General features: G+C 46.8%; 1 protein-coding gene across 3 annotated transcripts in view; it reads left to right on the forward strand.

The window, feature by feature from the left end:
- NSD3 (nuclear receptor binding SET domain protein 3) overlaps window positions 1-19,767 on the forward strand; it is a 2,619,674-nt gene that overhangs the window by 2,431,901 nt on the left and 168,006 nt on the right. For all 3 annotated transcript variants that reach the window (XM_069617934.1, XM_069617935.1, XM_069617936.1), the window contains one exon: window positions 3,106-3,212. In XM_069617934.1, coding sequence (XP_069474035.1) covers window positions 3,106-3,212 — 107 coding nt within the window. The remainder of the gene's footprint in view (window positions 1-3,105; window positions 3,213-19,767) is intronic.

The following is a 19,767-nucleotide window of genomic DNA, read 5'->3' on the forward strand; positions in this document are numbered from 1 at the left end:
ACTCACCCCACATTCTTACATAAAATGGTCTCCTCCTTTCACCTGAATGAGGAGATAGTGTTACCTACGTTCTTCTCGGACCCTAAGGACGATGCTTGGAGGGTTCTGCACTGTCTAGAAGTCAGGCCTGCTTTAAAATTCTATCTGGACAGAACCAAGAGCTCCCGCAAATCAGATGCTCTTTGTCACATTCGGTGGGTCAAAGCCTGGCTATCAGGCTTCCAAGGCCTCCATAGCAAGGTGGATGGTTACAGCCATCAAGGAGGCCTACGAGGGGCAGCACAAGCCTCCCCCAGCAAATATGCATGCCCACGCTATCAGAGGTAAGACCACAGCGTTGGCTTTCCAAAGGCACGTGCTGTGGCAGGTTTTCAGCAAGGTGGCTACATGGGCTACGCTCTCGGCCTTCTGCAAGCACTACTGCTTGGATGCCAGCTCCTGGTCGGATGCAGCATTTGGTCAGGCAGTGTTAAGGAACTTGTTTTCCTAGGAGGGGTTACTCTCGACCCTGGCTCTACATTCAGTTGTAATCGCCCATACAGTATGGAGGAAAGGGGACGGGACGTAGGAGTAATTATAAGTTACTCACCGTAGTGACTAACGTACTCTTAGTCCATAGTCCCCTTTCCTCCATACGTCCCACCACCCCCCCCCCCTAATAAAACTAGTGTCATTAGGCAATGGTAATATTGTTGAACCATCAAAGGGGACTATGGAGTGGCGTTGGTGGTCAGAGTCAGGGGAGCGCATGCGCCCAGGGCCACACATCTAAATTTAATGGGGAAGTTGATTTTTCCAGTGAAAAAGGTTCCATCTGCCGTCCCTTGCGAGGGACGCCCATACAGTATGGAGGAAAGGGGACTAGGGACTAGGAGTACGTTAGTCACTATGGTGAGTAACTTAGAATTTCCTCCAGTGCATAGGCCGCGTCCGGTCTGGGACCTCAATGTGGTATTTGCAGCGCAAACCTTTCGAGCCAATGGTGGCCTCTGTGGACAGCTGGCTGGTAACGCTAAAGATAGTTTTACTGGTAGCTCTTACCTCTGCACGCAGGGTCAGTGAGCTGCAAGTGTTGTCTTTGTGCCCGCCTTTTACCATGTTACACAACCACAAGGTCATCTTGCGCACTCACCCAAACTTTTTCCCCAAAATTGTCTCTCCATTTCATCTGAATGAAGAGATCTGCCTGCCAGTGTTCTTCCCAAGCCTGCAGTCGGAGGCAGAGAGGGCCTACATTCCTTGGACCTCAAGAGGGTTCTCAAGTTGTACCTCTCTCAGATGAAATCCTTCAGGAAGTCTGAAGCATTGTTGGTCACATTTGGGGGCTCCTCCCCCAGCTCTCATGCTTCCAAGGCTTCTATCGCCTGTTGCATGGTTCAGGCCATTTCAGAGACGTATACGGCCATAGGTAAGCGGGTCCCAGAGTCGATTCAAGCCCATGTGGTTAGGGCAAAGTCCACGGCTGTCGCGTTTCAGAGACATGCATCATCGGGATGTCATCCGCAGGGCAGCTACTTGGGCCACCCAGTCTGCTTTCTGCTAGCAACTAGTTCCCGGACAGCAGCTCCAGGCACAATGCTGAGTTTGGTCAGCCTGTTCTGTGCAACCGGTTTCCGTCTTCCTAGATATGAGGCAGGCTGTCATGGCTCCACCCTATGGTCTTTGGTGAAATCACCCACAAGGATGGAGGAAAAGGGACGGGATGCATGAGTAATTAAAGTTACTCACTGTAGTGACTAGAGTTGTCCTATCCAAAGTCCCCTTTCCTCTATACATCAAACCCACCTTCCCCAGCTTATATGCCAGGGGCTAATATGTAATAAGTATAGCTAGGTATCTAAGCGTCTGATGTGTTCAAAGGGACTGAGGTGAGGTGCGGGAGGGCGTGGCCTCGGTGGGGGGGGGGTGGCCCACGCCCGAGGCTGCTCCCCTGCGTGCTGTACTAAATTTAAAGGGGAAGCCCAATTTTCTGCTCCCAAAGGTTCCGGTACCGTCCCCCTGATGGGGGACGCCCTCTAGGATGGAGGAAAGGGGACAATGGACTATTAGTACTTTAGTCACTACGATGAGAAACTTTAATTTCTTCTACATTTCTCTAATTAGTATTAAATGCAGTTGGGTTTGAGTAAAGGTACATCGCTAGTTTAGTCTACAAAGGGTGGGTTATAGCCTGATTGGAGCATAGCTACAAGTGCTATGTTGGCCTAAGCATGAAGCCTTTTGCTTAATGAAGCTGATTGCTTCGTCGCAACGCACTTTTCTCACAGTGACTTTCGCAACTTATATTTTCGTGCAGGTTTGGGATGTTGGATGAATGTGCCCATATTCGCATACTCCCCTGCAGAAGCATCCCTGTTCCCTTTTCAGCAATATACAACACATATTTAGGAGGTAATACATTCTGCTATCGTTTTTTTTTTTTGCTGGTTGTTTGAGTTAGAAATTGGTCTAACATCACCAGAAGCACCCTTATAGTAGCTCCCAACATGTATAAGCTAGGCATTCGGTTTTATTTTTCAATTCGATTACGGCCCTATAAGTGCGAGCATGCACAGCTTCTTCTCTCATTAGTCAGTACTGGACAAAGGTAACCCACATTCAATGGGTCTACCAGCTTCAGCCTCAGATCTTAGCTGACAGCTGATCACGAGCAACTCTACTTAACTATGCTGAACCTCTAATTACCCATCCTGTTTTGTTGCTTGTAGACCTCTCTACAAATAAAATAAACAGAGAAAAGAGAACATTGATTCAGGTGGTCTTCTATCTGTGTTTTTATGTTTTAACCAAATTCCAGTATGCCTGCTTATCCTCTCGTGCTTATTTCTTAACCGTAAGTTGTGCTTCTCAGTCATATATATCTATATATATCATTCATGGTTTACTAGAGGAGGAAGGGAGTGGCATGACCGCTTCAATCTAGGTATTCACGTACATACTCTAGGCCACAACTTTTGATGGTATTATCTCTGTCTGTTACTAGAAGCAACCAATTGAATGCCACACAATTGGGAATTTGCTCAGTAAACTCCCCCAACATCCCATTCCAATAATGAAGCTTGTACTCTGTGTGGTGAACCTTTTTATGTTCTCTCTCTTCCATAGGAACTGAACTTACATTTAATTACAATTTGGATTGCTTGGGCAACGGTAGGACAGAATGTCATTGTGGAGCCGAAAACTGCAGTGGATTTCTGGGTGTACGACCAAAGGTTAGTTAAAACACAACTTTTATCATTATCATGGTTATTATTATTATTGAACTTCATTCTTACAATGTACCCAGTGCTTTAGATGATGAAAGGGACATTAGGCACAATGGCCCCTGTGTTTATTGTTTTGGAAACTCTTTACTGCGCTGTTTGCTTAAAGCGATCTTGCAAAAATACTGTGAATGGTATGCACCTGCGTTAATTTGAACATGATATGTAAGTAATGGCACAAAAAGGATAACACATCACTGAAACCCTCACAAAAGCAGGAGCTTCAGGTCTGCCCTTCCTATGTTACCTTTGTGTTTCATTGCCCAGTTCCATTTTACCCAATGTTCCTACCTCATTCTCCAAACTGTTGAGTGTAATATGACCCTAGGATATCTACTGCAACATTATTTACCTAACACTATAAAGTATTGGGAGTTATTAATTCACCTGCCACCTACTTGTTACCATCATTCTTTTCATCTGATTCAGCATGTTCCCTGCTCGGGACAGGATTTTCTTCGATTTATTTTCCAAATTTCTTATTTCACCCATTAACCCTCCTGCTACACCATGTTGCACTTTGGCACGTTTGTTCTTTGTACGGCTAGCCAGGACTAACTGGGCACATTGTGTTCTCTGGGACACATTTGTTTCGGTTTCTTATCAACAAACCCTGGCAGTGGCCCACTTGCTGCATAGAAAGAAAGTCTTTGAGGTCTCAGGTGAGTGCTCCTCCAATCTCGCTTTAATCCCTAGTGGAGATCTGATCTTTCTGTACGCGTGCAGCTGACATCAAGATTTGGTATGTTAGCAGGAAACCCCGAGCATAACAGAAGAATGTCTGATGATTAACACCAAAATAGTGTTGTGTGGTGCCCTCTGTGCCTAAACTGACCAGAACTGGCCCAAACCGACACTTAAATTCAGCCTTGGCTCAAGGATCCCCGAAGGGATTAAAAAAACACTGTTTCTCACTAAGATGCACAGCAGATCAGGTAATGGGGTGTGGCCCGGTGTTCCCCAGAAAGGGCGGGTTTCATGGCTGCAGATAATTGTTTCCATCACCTGTGCCTATATCTGTTAGGCAGAATTATATGCAGTACCCTTTGGGAACACCACACACAATTAAGACTACAAGTGATAGTACAATTTCACCTTTGGTACAAGCCTGTACTACACAGTTAAAGTGGTAGCAGTAGCAGAACAGCCAGACTTATCTCAAGAGTAAGTGAGCAGTATCAAATAGTTACACAAAGGACAGCAATTACTATGATTCAGGCAAACACTGACTCAAGGTTTTCAAGTAAAAGAATATACATTTATTTCACTCTTCAGTTGTATAACATTACACTATTATAAGCAGTCTAAAAATAAATCACACTCTTAATACACCACACCACTTTCCTTAAATTCCAGACAAGTTACGCTCACAAAATGAAGTGGGAGCAACATGGCACTCCAGCAATTTAAAAGGGATGGAATCAGACTTTAAAGGAGCGCTATCTGTGAAGAACGTTCATTTGCCAGCTATTTATTTTCTCAGCACTGCGAGCTGCGTGAGGCTCTTGTTGAGCTGTACTCACTTCCTGGAGGAGACGGCGCTTGTCCGGGCCACATGACGGATCACGTGACCCTTTGCAGGCATATACTGCCGGCCCAATTGCCCGAGCGGCGAGTGCAATCAGACTTTAAAGGAGCACTATCTGTGAAGAACGTTCATTTGCCAGCTGTTAGGAAAATGTTCTTAATTGTGGGTAATTTTCCTTCCATGTGGCAACCCCTAAACTTTTTGCTGTTGTTTTCACCAGGATCTAGACTTTGCCAGAGAAGTGCAGCCTTCTGCCGCACTCCTCTGGGCTTTCGCTCCATTCTTACAGGGAAACTGACATGCCCTTAAAACAGTCAGTACCGGGAAACGTTGTTTTCCGTAGTTCTTTTATCATGTTGCAGCTTTCGCGCAACATGGCACAAGAGGGCACTGTAAACTAAGTTACTGATCTTTTGGGTCTCTAGTCTTCTACAGGCCCTAGATACTCTATCTGGATTGTTAATGAACGGTGCAAGTGAATCACGGACGGGACTGGTGGCAGTGATCGTTTCTTTGTGTTTTTGAGCTCCTTTTGGAGTTTAAGCGCGTTTCTCGTGCTTAGCCCAAAATGGTGGCCTGGCTCCCAAAATGGCCAGACCACGAGGCTCTTTGTCCTGCCCGCTGACCGTCTTGCCCCCTTCACCTTCCCCAGGTCGAGCCGCCCGGGGCCTTCCTTATTTGGGCATGTACTTTCCCGCGAGAAACAGATGCTTTCGCAGGCTTCTACAGGTCTTGTGTGTGCTCCAGGATGTGGGCTGGGATGTCTGGTCCCAGTACACATCCTGGGTGCCAGAGAGTCTAGTGTGTCGTGAATGCCTGGGACCACCGTGGTCCGTGATAGGTCCACGTATGGTGTGAGTGTTTTGTGAGCAGATCTCCCATTGGGTCCCCTCCGTTTTGGCGCGAAGAGAACCGTGGATAAGAGGGAGCTGGAAACACCACTACCATGTCGATCTCCTGAGTTCTCACGAATGAAGGAATACAGGAGCCAAGTATCCTGCAACTACGAGGCTGAACCGAGGAATCGCTGGTGACCCCCTGAAGGACTGCTCCTCTGCACTGCTGTCGCTTTTTGAAACCCTTTCTACCTCTGATCGAACGAGAAGGCCTGTACTGGTACTTCGACCCCTTGGAATAGTGGTAACTATTCTCGGCATCTTCACCATCTCCTGCACGTAAGCCTTCGGAAGTGTCTCTGGGCCATCCAGCAGATTGACCAGCCTACCCAGGAGTCTTACTGTAACCGCTGTCAGGTTGTGTTGTATTATGAGTCCTTGTCACTCTCACACGATTCGTACACTTGGCATTCCCAGGTCTGAAGTGAGTAGTGTACATTTGGCTGAAATGCACACGGCCGCTCCGTTGCCCTGCTGTGGTAACAAACTGTGCGGGTTCACTGTGTTTGGGACATCCTCAACTCAACTTCTGCTGCTGCGGAATCTACACGACGCCGAGACGTCCCCTGCTCGTATCTGAACCTGCCAGCACTGAAACTGACGCGGAAAAGCCTGGGTCTGCCTGCATCGGGGACCGGTGAGTAGCATCGCTAGGAACTGGTCGCCCTCCTGCAGTAGCCCATAGCTTTTCCCCGCTGTGTCTAACAGCACGCCTTTCCGTACTCGCGCTCTGCTTCTGCCCCAGTGGAGGCTGCGCTTGAGTCGCGGAGCTCTGTTCATCTTCATTTGTTCATCGAACTAAACTGCATGATTCCCTCGAAGAGACTCCCCTTTGCCCGTTGGCACCAGCGTGTGCAGGTACTTTTGAGCACAAGGCTCCACTCTTCGTAGGGCTTGGACTTCCTTTTAGTTAGGTGCCTCTGAAGGCAGACTGGGTCTAATTATTATTCGCACTGCCTGTTTTCCTCCCCATCTAGGAGGTCTACACATTTCGTGCGTCTAACTCGTTAGACCCGTTTATATTTGTATATATATTGGATTTGATTGGTATGTGTTGGTTTACTTGAGTTTTATTGTGATTTCTCGCTACGGTCAATGTTACAAAGGCCTTGTAATAAATGTGTCTATATTTTTAATATAACACCTGCTTGGAGTAATTTGTAAGTGTCCTTGCTTTGTGTGCTCATTGCGGGCTTTCAGTCACCCTCACCCCTCTTGAGACCTAGTCTTGACCGCCGCGATCGCTACCCTGATTGGTCTGGCTTGTCCAGAGGTTACCCTGTTCCAAGAAACTAGGCTGGCCTTCGGAACCTCTGCCCCTCCACGACAGAGTTCAGAAATCTATCTTAACACCAGCTATTTATTTTCTCAGCACTGCGAGCTGCGTGAGGCTCTTGCTGAGCTGTACTTAGTTCCTGGAGGAGGCGGTGCTTGCCCGGGCCATGTGACGGATCACGTGACCCTTTGCAGGCATATATTGCCGGCCCAACCACCCTTGCGGCGTTAAGCCCGCAGAGGGAAAAAGGGCGCAGCATCTATACTACTGTTTGTCTGCTGTTTGGCTCTGGGAGGCTATGGAGGAAAGGGAGCCACTCAAGGAGTCTATACATTTTAGGGGCAAGAATTGTTCAATTGTGGTTTATTAGCCTTTTGATAGGAGCCTGGGAGACTGCGGAGGAGCTCTCTTTGATCCCAGGTACTATCCTATTACTGTTATTTAGGCTATAACCTATTTTTGGGTAATTGCTTTGTTTAGTTGGACATTGGGGAGGAGAGACAGACTAAGGCTGCTCCGCAAGCCATCGGGTGTTGCCAAGGCTGCGTACATTTAATATATATATACCTTTTGAATTCTTTTTTGCATTACACTTGATAGCTTTTGAATGTTGTATATATTTTATTGATATTGTTTTCTATCTCAGCCCTTTTTTCGTATATTTTTTATTTTTGGGTTGCGTGTTTCCTCCCCCTAGATAGTCCTTTTATCATACTTGTGATTTTAACATTGGTGCTTAATCTTAATTCCCATTCTCTCTTTTTTAGGTTGAAGTCTATTCCCTGGAAATTTTAAACTCTTTATTCCCCCTTTTCTCTCCCAGAGGCTGCGAGTTGTACTCTCCCCTGGTTAGGTAGGCGACCTGCTTTATATTGCATTTTATTTTACACTACTCTTCAGATTTTTTTTTCTTTTCTCAACTTTAGGGAAGTGTTCTCAAATATTTAATCAAATTGAATATGCCTGCACTTAGAAGCGGGTTTGAAACTGTTGAGAGTCAAGAGAACAAGGTGGTAGAAGCTCAGCTGGTCTCTTCGTTAGAGGGCGAAGTGCCCATTAATATAGATCACATGGAAAATAATGTTGCCTGTAATATATCTGTTGAAATTACTGATGAAGGAGGGCTGATTCAAACTTCTTGTGTGAGTATTAAGAGACACCCCCATCACTGATTCAACAGCTTTCGAGGAACAACCATTTATTGGGGAAAATCCAGACATACTAGATACAGAAGCATTTACAGGTAATGGGGACAAGCTGGATTGTAGACAGGAACTTACTGATGAAGAATGTCTGCAACAAAGTCTACTTGGTACTAAAAGGGTGGTTTGCTTTCATGCATCTACTCCCCTTCAGAAGGCCATTTTAAGTGAAAAAATGAAAGCTAGGGGAGATCATAATCTATATTCATTACAGCGGAATACGATATAAAATAACAAGCGTAAATACCCCTTTGGTATGAATGATTCCACTCCTATTTCACCTGTGGAGGATTCCCTTGGAGAAATTCTGGGAGGTTGGTTTGAGAAGGGCTTTGGAAATCGTATTATCATGGGAGGAGATTTCAACTCCTCCTGTGCTGAGGGTTCTATGCTGAATGAGAAAGGGGTTACCCCAAAAATGCTCCTACCTAATCTTAAGAGAGGTATATGGTGAGATAAATTCCTTGAACATTGGGATTTGGGACTCCTAGACCACGCCTCGGATTGGAAATTACCCAAACATACTTGGAAAAGGGGAAGAAATTGCTCTAGAATTGATTTTGTCTATGTTTCCAATAGTTGGAAACAAGCATGTGGAAAACTGATGTTTTTGGAGGTAGATCTGGGTGATCATATTCCTTTACTCTTTTCACTATCACTCCCATGTCCGGATATCCACATCAATCCAGAGTTTATGGGCGTAGAGGCGGCGAATAACGGGAGAACGGTTGTTTGGAATAAGAAAACAAAGGGGAGGATTGGAGATTCCAGAATCCAAAGATACAAGCGCGATAAATGTAGGGATCTAAGGATTCTGAAGAAATTACCCATCTCATTTGCTGAATTGCAGCTTAGGAAGAAAAAAATCATCCTGAAACATAAAAATCTGATTAAGTCCCTGAAAATGGATCAATACCTTGCAGTCCACCAACTGATGATGTATAACTTATGTAAGGGCAGAGATGTTAAATTTTGGGCCACTGTAAATGACACGCTTCCCCCGGTTAAAGATAGACTTGATTGCCCTATCCAAGCAGAGGCTTGGTGTTCTTTCTATAAGAAAAAGTTTGGATTGCCGATTACCTTTTTTAGGAAACAGGACATGGATTTGGGTCCTCCGGTGGCGGGTAATTGTTCCTGGGATTTTGAGGATATCATTTGGGCTATTAATAAACTTAAACCATCTAGAGCGCCGGGCCCGGACGGCATACCCCCGTTCATTATAAAGGCGGTGCCCGAAATATGGGCAGAGTTGCTTAAACCCATATTTGATGATATAGACTCATACCATCCCCAAATCATGGGCTCAAAGTATTGTGCCCATATTTAAAAAAGGTGATGTCCTAAATCCCCAGAATTATAGACCCATTGCTCTTTTAAATACGGCTAGTAAGGTCTTCGGTATTTTACTTTTAAGAGATCTCAACAAAGAGATTAGGAGGAATGCTTGCTTTAGCAAATTTCAGGTGGGTTTTAGAGAGGGTTTGGGAACCAACTTGAATGGGAATATTTTGGCCCACTTAAGAGACACGGTCCATCAATCTAACATGGGTGAAATCTTTATGGCATCCTTAGACCTTTCCAAAACCTTTGACGGGGTTATTAGAGCGAGATTATGGACTAAAATACTAGCAATGAATTTCCCTTGAAAGATTGTCCAACTCTTGGCTCTATTGCCTAGTAATACCTCGGTCAAGGTTCGTTTGACTCATGAAGGTTCCCTCTCTGAGGCCATTGATACTAAAGTTGGGGTCAAGCAGGGCTGTTCACTTGCACCCACGCTCTTCAGCCTATACGTGTGTGATGTGGAGGACTTGTGGCAGGGCCCTTCCATTGCACCGGTTAGGTTGGGGTGTTTGGCTATCGAGTGGATGGCATTTGCCGATGATTTTATCCTTTTTGACTGCACTCCACGTGGACTTCGTAGAACGATGGACATTTTCTATCATTACGCGATGGCGAACAATCTTTCCCCTAATGCAACTAAATCTCGAACAATTGTGATCACTAAGAAAAGAACTATCAAATCTTATAGCTGGAGGATGGGAGAGGATCAGGTGGAACAGGTCCAGGCTATAACATATTTAGACTACAACTTTACTAATCGATCCAGCCAGAAGATGTGTAAACTGAGCCTGGAAGAAAAAGCATTTAAACTAAAGGTTCAAATGAAGTTCTTGAAGGTTAGGGTATGTACATTTTCACTCCTACCTATAAGGCGTTTTTATCTTGCAAAGTGTGAGCCGGTCATCTTGTATGGCCTGGACATTTGTACTCATGATATGAGTTCATGCCTGAATGTGGTTCAAGGGAAAATGTGGAAAGAACTAATTGGCCTATTGATGTCCGTCCCCAATGCCATTATCCGTCATGAGTTATGTCTTATTTCACTTAAAGCGAGATATTCTTGGAGGCAATTATCCTTGTTTAGAAAGATGATTGATCCACCTGTAAACACTTTATATGAATTGCTAAATAAGGTTGTGAAATCTGGGTCAGTAGTATGTATTAGAAAGTTTAGCGACAATATGAATTTGTTGTTAGATACTCTAGGTCTTTGTCGAGAGGATTTGGTTCAACGACCAGGATTGGTAAAGAGACTTTTATTCAAGGCGGATTGGATGGATACAGTAAATGGTGTGGATTCTTACTCCTCCTACAAGGAGTATGCACATTTTGGACATGCAAGGGAATGTATCCCCCTTTATTTACAAAGATTCCCTTGTCACAGGGTGAGATCAAGTTTTATGCGCTTTAGACTCAATCAGATTACAACATTAGAAAGGATACGGCACTGGGGATATAAAGAGGAGGTATTTAATCAAGAACATATTGATCTCACATGTCGTTTTTGCGGAGAAACTAGAACGCAAGATTCTTAAGCACCTTGTATTAACCTGTAACCATTTTGAGTCTAAATGTGTACTCCATCTCAAAGATAGATTTAACAGGGATCTCGAAATGTCTATCTACTTGTTTTGGAGCCGCTGTATGTGGGGTGTAAATATTTCTTTAATCTTAACATTGAATTTATTAATCGAAGATATTACGGAGGAATTGGAGAAAAAGAATGTAATACATAATGCTTTTATATTGGAAAACCCAGGGCTGTGATAGATTTTATGGAAGTTGATTTGATTTTGAGGAACTTTTTGTTTTTATGGTATCCTTTTATCTTTCATCTTTCATATGTGTATGTGGTTTTATCATAAATTAATTGCGCATTTTTTTATGTGTAATATGTTGTATAAGGTTTCATGTAAACTAATAATGCAACAATAAAAAAAAGGGATTGAAAGACAGAAATTAAGAGACATTGAATCACACCAACAGGTAAGTACTCAGGGCACTTGAACAAGAGAGACTACAATGATAAAAAAATCAGATAGAAAAGGCTTAGGGCCAAAGTCAATAGGTCAAAATTGCTCAAGGTAATACAGTTCAGTGTAGTTCGCGGTAAAGTTCGTGCCACGGATTCCGGACGAGGTTGGTTGGTAGAAAAGTTAGTTCAAAGAGAAGAGAATGACAAGCCCTCGGATTGGAGAAAGATTTCAAACACTTTCACTGCGGCTGAACGAAACGAACAACCGGATTTGCAAAGTACCTTAAAACAGAGAGGGAACTGTAGCTGAGGCAGACGTTCCTGGTAGTTCCTGCAGGCTCACAGTTCCTGAAGTGACTGTCGGACTGACAAGAAGTAGGAAGACTGGAGGGTCCTGCACTACCCAGGGAAGAAACCAACAGCAGAGCAAAGCAACGAATAAAAGGTGCGCTCCTTAAAACCCAAGCAGGGTCCAACCTTCCTGGCTATCCGGCCCACTGTAGCTCTGTACAGCAAATTGGACCACAGGAGGGGTACTGGCTTGCAGTTTGGGCGAACTGGTTGATCCCACCAGCTCAAGGGAAGAGGTTTCCTGGAGGACCTTCTCTGTCGTGGGATTCTGAAGAGTCGGACCTGCAACAGGGCTTCACCAGGCGGTTCAGTCATTGTAGGGGTCCTCTTCCATCAGTTCCTCGTAGGTTCTTTCGTTCCAGTGGCAACTCTGCCTTTCCAGTCCCAGAGACCTGCTTTTTATGCAGTTTTCCCCCATTCATACATCCTGGCTGTCAATCACACAGCAGGGTGGCTGTCCTGGCAAGAACAGACCCCTCAATCAATCAAACAGGAGTGCGACTTGAGTTACCAAGATAACCCATGGCAGGGGTCTGAAGATCCCTCCCTCACAGCCTGCCTACCTAGACTTTCAGGCGCCTTAAGGATGGCTTCTCTGCAGAAGCCCGTGAAAAGACGGCGAACAAAGGAGCCAGACCTGGTTTGGTGCGCAGAGTAAAACATGAGAAAGACATTTACAAAAAGAAATGGCGAATAAATCCAGCCAGAACCGTAATAAAACATATATGGTCAAGCGGGTTTATGTTTGAGGCTAATATAATAGCCTAAAACAATACCATGGATATTTAAGAAAAAACGCGGTATAAAAAATAGGGTAGATACCACTGTCACCAGCCAAGTCTTAGTGTAAAGGCAACGAAACAATTCTCCAGGAGGCACAGACAAAAAGGGCTAAGAATTAACCCTTTCCAATACTCCATGAAAGATGGGGTGTATTGGGTCTGTGGTCAAAGTGACTATTATAAAGTTAATGGCAACTTTATCTTTTCTGGGGGACAGTAGTCAGCCCTGGAAAATGGAGTCAGTGGGAAGTCTAAAAGACACCCCTGTGTCACTGCACTGAAGGTGCTGTGTAACACACATTACAAATATGGTGCCATGGGGTAGGTGAGGCTTCAGTGCCCAATATCACACATGAAGTAGAAATACACATAGCAAAAAACATGTAAGAGTGGGAAAAAGGCTCACACTCTTACCAGGTGAAAAAAATAAGCCCTATAAATCCAGCAAAGCTGCTGAGGGATTCAGTAGGTAAGGGAAATTAGCCATTTATGAGAATTCTCCCTAACACTAGCAGCACAAGGTGGCACACAAGTCATTTTTCAGTCCCCCTCCTCAGCCCCAGCCTCAGAGGGTAAGAAAGCATGACAGATCCATCCAGATCTACGAGTCTCTGGTGGGGGGGGGGGGCTTGCCCTTCGCACTCATTGCTGGCAGACAAGGTTCTCAGACCCATGGATCCTCTCAGTAGTATTGATGGGCTTCCGGCTACTTTTCCTCCTTCTCCTCTCCTCCCAGAGATTGGTACAGTAACTCTGTTGGCAGAAATTTGCTTGCTCGTAGAGAGTCAGCAAAGGAGGAAGACCGACCCGCACAACAAGGCTTGGTGTCTATTCACTGATTTTTGCCATACACAAAAAGAATCGGGCTGGCCTGAGAGTTTTGTTGGACCTTTCCACCTTGAACCTTTCCCTTCCTCTCCAAAAGTTCAAGATGGTTACCCCAGCGCTTATAGCAGAGACATTGTGTGCGGGAGACTGGATGTACTTCCTGGATCTGAAGGATACCTACCTACACGTCCTGATCTGCCAACCCCCTCAGTCCTTTCTGAGGGTCAGGATCATGGGCTTTCATTACCAGTACAAGAACCTAACCTTTGGCCTGAATTCGGCCCCCACGTTCTTTACAAGACTTATGAACGTGGTGACAGCCCTGCTCAGTCACCACCTCTACCCGTATCTAGACGACTGGCTGGTCAGGGCCAGGTCTCCAGAGGCATTCCAGCACACTGCCTCCTCCTTCATGGGTACTCTGCCTCCTCCTTCATGGGTACGCTACACGAGCTGGGATTTTCCATCAATCTCAAGAAATCACAGTTGGCGCCCACTCAGAATCTAAACTTCCTGGGCCTTATCTGGAATACAAGCTCCGAGAGGATTTTCCCTTCAGAGGACAAGATAGCAGCCATCAAAAAGGCCACAGGGCATTTTCTCAGCAGAGCAGTGACTTTGGCATGGTGGTACCAACACCTCTTTGGCATCATGACGGCATGTCTCCTGGCAGTGCCGCATACAAGGCTCAAAATGAGGTCACTGTAGTTGCACTTTGCAACCTCCTTGAGTCAGGAGAAGGGTTCCCAGGTGGAGCAGGTCAGCATCCCACGCCATCTCCACCAGGACCTAATCTGGTGGAGCACAAACAACAACCTGCGGATAGGCAAGCCCTTCTGTCAACCAGCACCCCAGGTCACCATCACCACTGACTCGTCCCTAGAGGGCTGGGGAGCTACCTTGGGCAGCCACAGTGTCTGTGGAGTATGGTCCCGTCGGGAGCAGGCGCCCACATCAGCTGGCTCGAGTTGATAGCCATCTGGCTCGCTCTCATAGCCTTCCTGCCAAGCCGATCCTCATTCAAATGGAGAACTCCACCAGCATGTATTACATCAACAACCAGGGTGGTACCAGGTCTCCTCCCCACTGCACTCTAGCAGTCAACATTTGGGAGTGGCCTCTGATAAAAAACATACACCTGGCAACAATCCACCTCCTGGGGGAGTCCAACCTAGAGCCGGACAAGCTCAGCAGGCTGGGTGCAGACAGCCATGAATGGTAGTTGGACGAACAGGTCCTTCAGGGGATCTTCAACAGGTGGGGTCATCCTCAGGTGGATCTCTTCGCCACCTGGTCCAAGAGGAGGTGCCCCCAGTTCATGTCCTGGCAGGGCCGGGGTCTCTCTGCACGACGGGATGCAGGTCCAGTGGAACATGAAAGCATATGCCTTCCCACCCACTCCCCTGGTTCACAGGGTAATCTGCAAGAACAGGGAGGCCTGACACCTCCATATCATCCTGAAAGCTCTGTGGTGGTCGGCAAGGCCATGGTTCTCGGAGCAGGCTCTGGTGCACCTTCCGCTGGTCCCAGCACACCTACTATCTCAGCAGGGAGGCATGGTCATCCGCCACGCCCCCAGAAGTTAGCCCTTGCAGCGTGGTTCATGAACAGGTCACACTGAGGCAGCTGCATCTGTCACAGGCTAATCTAAACATTGTACAGGGGGCTAGGAGCAATGCTATTAGGAGCCAGTACAAAAGCAGGTGGACCAGATTTTGTCACTGGGCGGAATCAAAGGAGGTCGATCCGTTGACCTGCACGTTCGGCGTGCTATCCTTCTATGCGCGCCTCGCACACTCGGGGGGTGTGGGGGTGGGGACGGGTGCAGGTAAACACATGCCGCACTTATCTGGCTGCCATTGGAGCCTACAGGAACTTGGAGGAGGAGGTATTGGTTTAAAGACACTTGGCGGGCCTGACCAGGCTTTATCCGCCTATTAAGAAGCCACACCGGGTGTGGGACCTCTATGTAGTCTTGGGCGCTCTCGCGCATAAATCATTCAAACATGTGGAGTCCGCGTACATCAGGGTGGTCTCCATTAAGACGGCCCTCTGGGTGGGCCCCACCTCGGCATGCCGGATCAGTGAGATCCAGGCGCTGGTGGCCTCAGAGCCTTATACTACTACTCATAAGGACAAGGTGGTGCTTAGAACTCACCCTGCATTCTTGCCTAAGGCAGTCTCCTCTTTTCACCTAAATGAAGAGATAGCGCTACCAATGTTCTTGGCGCACCCTAAGGATGACGCTCAGAGGGTCTTGCACTATCTGGATGTGAGACGCTCGCTAAGATACTACCTGGATAGGACCAGGAACTTCCTCAAGTTAAGCGCCCTTTTTGTTATCTTCGGTGGGTGAAAACCTGGCTGTCAAGCCTCGAATGCTTCCATAGCAAGGTGGATGGTTACGGCTATCAAGGAGGCGTACGAAGGTCCGCACAAATCTATGCCAGCAAATATGCACGCCCACACAATCGCAGCTGAAGCCACGGCGGTGGCTTTCCAGAGGCACGTCCCATGTTAGGTTATCAGGAAAGTGGCTACATGGGCTACGCCCTCGGCCTTCTGCAAGCACTACTGCTTGGATGCCAGCTCCAGGTCGGACACAGCATTTGGTCAGGCAGTGTTAAGGAACTTGTTTTCTTAAGAGAGAACCTCTCCACCCTGGTACTACTCAGTTGTACTCCCCATACAGGATGGAGGAAAGGGGACGGGACGTAGGAGTAATTATAAGTTACTCACGGTAGTGAATAACGTACTCCTAGTCCTTAGTCCCGTTTCCTCCATACTTACCACCGGCCACCCCCTAATAAAAGTGGTGTCATTAGCAATGTTAATATTGTTGATACGTCAAAGGGGACTGAGGAGTGGCACCGGTGGGCGGAGGCAGGCAAGCGCATGCTCCAAGGGCTGCACCCCTGCGCGCATCTGAATTTAAAGGGGAAGATGATTTTTTTCTGGTGAAAAAGGTTCCGTCTCCCGTCCCTAACAAGGGACGCCCATACAGTATGGAGGAAAGGGGACTATGGACTAGGAGTACGTTAGTCACTAAGGTGAGTAACTTATAATTACTGCCCCAGCCAATGACAATAGCCCTCCTTAGCTCTACCCCTGGTGGTCACCTTCAGATTTTTACTGCATATTTGTGTTGGGAGTCTTCGTTTTTCGCTCCTTGAAATATCTACTTTTTTCTTCTATTTTTGGTATATCGTCAACCTTTTTTCTTGATCGGTCACATTTGTGACTGCCATCAGCGGGTATCCGGTGAAGATCTGGACAGCAGAAGATCTTGTCGCCGCCAAGGGCCCTCTACATGACCTTGAGTCCTCCTCCACGCGGCCATGGCAGACACCATCAAAAGGTGCCTTTTCAGGCCCTGCTGAAAGTGTTGCCTCAAACATTTTTGTGGACGATCGACTTTTAAAATGTATATATTGCCTGCACCCAGACCACGATGCGGATGCCTGCTCCATTTGCCAGTCGTTTTCAACGAAGACATAGAAGGATCACCATAGAAGATTGGTGATTTGGCTGGAGGAGTGTGGCGCCGGGCCACTGACCCTGTCTTGGTATGAAGTCGTGCCTCTGTCAGGTTTGGCAGATCTACAGTATCCACGATCGCCACGACAAGATCATAGTCTTCCAGCAAACCACGTCCGTTGATATCCACGACATAGACAACACCGTCTACAAGTCGCCCGTAGACGAGCCAAAAGCACAAAATATAATTTACACCATCTTCTTTGCCGACAAGTCGTAGGTCCGAATCTACCAAGACTGCACCATCCGCGATTGAATAGTCGACCACCTCGTCCACTGTTAGGACCTTCGTGTCCAGGGTTGCGTTGCCTCTGGTAGCCAGAGGACAAGTTGCTTCACATCAATGTTTTGGAGCTCCAAGCGGTGTTCTGGGCTCTCAAGTCATTCAAGCCACAGCTACAGGGCATGGTGGTTAGCATCTTCACGGACAACACGATCACCATGTTCTACATCAGGAAGCAAGGAGGGACCTGCTTTCCCATTCTCGCCAAGGAATCCCAAATGCTGTGGAACTGGGCGATCTCAGACAATATGTTCCTAATTCTATAGCATTTGATCTTAGATGGTTTCATATGCTCATGAATGTTCCCCGTCATGCTGGGAATCCTCTGTAATATCAAAATATTTGCTTTAAAGCTAAATCTGCTTGTCGCTTATACAGCCTATTGTTGTTGCTTTGGGTCATACTGCCCAATCCAATGGCATTTTTCATTTTCATCTCCACCCGCAATGGCAGATTTTTACTGTGTGTTTTTGTGTTGAGTCCATGGATTTTGCTCCTCGAAAATCTCAATACTTTGTTCTATATTTGTGACAATTCATCATTTTCATCTTCAGTCACGTTGGCGACCACTGGCGGCAGAGACCCGTTGCCGGTTAAGATCTATTCCATCTTCTGATCTTTTGTCTTTGAGACCTTCTCCTTGGACTTGGGCTTTCACCACACGACATGGCGGACATCAGCAAGAAGAGTCTCTTCAGGGCCTGCTCCAAGTGCAACCTGTCGAACATCTTCCTAGATGATTGGCATGATAAATGCATCTACTGCTTACACCCGGACCGGGACAACTGTTCCATCTGCAATTCCTTCACCTCCAAAACTCAACGGGAACTTGACTGGAGGAGATTTCCAAGGCCTCTGACACAGCCTGAGTGCGAATTCATGCCTCTGCCCTGGTCAGCAGATCCGTTAAGAGTACTTCCTCTACTTAAAAGTTGAGATCAGTTGAGGACACTGAGGAAGAGACCTAGAAAATGACAAGAAGTCCCACTCCAACTTTTTATAAGTCAACAGCTCCCAAGGCTCTGTCTACGATGGCAGGGCCCACTGCCACAACTCAAGAGGGCTCCTCAGAAAAGCAGCACACCTCAACAACCTTTCTGTTGGCGTGGCACACTGCCAACTGGCCGAACACTGTCCACGAACAGTCACTTAGCAAGTCATGTTCGTGTTCCGTCATTGAAACTCAAGTCTCTATTAGAGTTAATGACCAAGGCATCGTCGTCAGACCATCGACCAAAATCTTTGTCTGCAGTCTCATCGGCTGCACTGGCTACATCAACTAGCATCCCGCCGACTACGATAACTGTCTCCAAAGTTACTCTACCTCCACAGCCGGCTTCATCCGGCCCATCGTCCGCTCTGTGGAAGACACCACATGCTCCTGTCATCGCCTCCTTCCGCAGGGGTGCGAGGTTGGACAAGGAGATGCGGCCAGCTCTCTCCTTTCTCCCAAAGCCAACCAAGGCAAAACCATTCTGCTCTCTCTCATCGGTGGGTTCTTCCGGGGCGTTACCACCTGCTCAACTACTACATGCAGGCACTCTCTGATGACTGGCATCCAGGGACTTTCACCTCGAATCTGGAAGAGGTTGAGGATTCTCCTGGCCCCATTCCTCCTATGCCTCATCGATCTCCATATCCACAACCAACTCTATCAACTGTGCCCTCGCCCGTGGGAACAGTGCCTAGATACTTGTCCTTGGACAGCCTGTCTACTCTGCACACCTTGATTTACAAGCTGCAGCAGCATCTGTCTCCACCAGCTCCCTCTTGGAGTCCACCATTGCTCTCAAGCCTGGGGCCACATTTGTTGCCTCCTCCACCAGCGTCTAGACTGTTTTCCATCCCTGTGGCTACCCTCACAGACAAGGATACTAATCATGATACTAACACCTTAAAAGGTACTCAAGGTACAGATGGTTTTGATGACCGAATACTGGCTGATGTGAACCCCCTGATGTGGCTCTGCCCTCCAGAGACTCTCCACCAGACCAGATAGGCTCATTTCATGCCCTATTGACCCATGGGGCAAAATTATTCAATCTGATTCCTGAAGAGAAGATAAAGGAAGGTTTCCTTTTCCAGAGGAGAGTCCTCTAAGAAATCAGTTGTGTCAATACCTCTGCTCGATGATAGATTGGAAGATGGCTTATTGGTCGTGAAAAATCCCTTCTCGGCCCCTCCAAAGGAGGATCACCTAGAGAAGTACAGAATACCGAATTCTGCCCCTAGTTGTCTTTGTTCCCAGCCCTCCCACGTGGTTTCTACTGCAGCAATGACAATGTCCACAAACCCCCTCCTCTCCATGCATTGTTCCACCAGACCAAGAGGGTAAGAAGTTGGATGCGTTTGGGAAACAAATCATCATCACCACCTCCACCATTAAAGCGGCTAACGCTTTAGCTATAGTCTCCAGACACGATGGAGAGCTATAATTTAAGCTGGGATCCATCTTGGACTTCCTCCTGGAGGACAAGAAGAAAGAGGACTTAGTGTTAT

Source organism: Ambystoma mexicanum, chromosome 10, assembly GCF_040938575.1.
Source record: "Ambystoma mexicanum isolate Mex_15411 chromosome 10, UKY_AmexF1_1, whole genome shotgun sequence".
NCBI lineage: Eukaryota > Metazoa > Chordata > Amphibia > Caudata > Ambystomatidae > Ambystoma > Ambystoma mexicanum.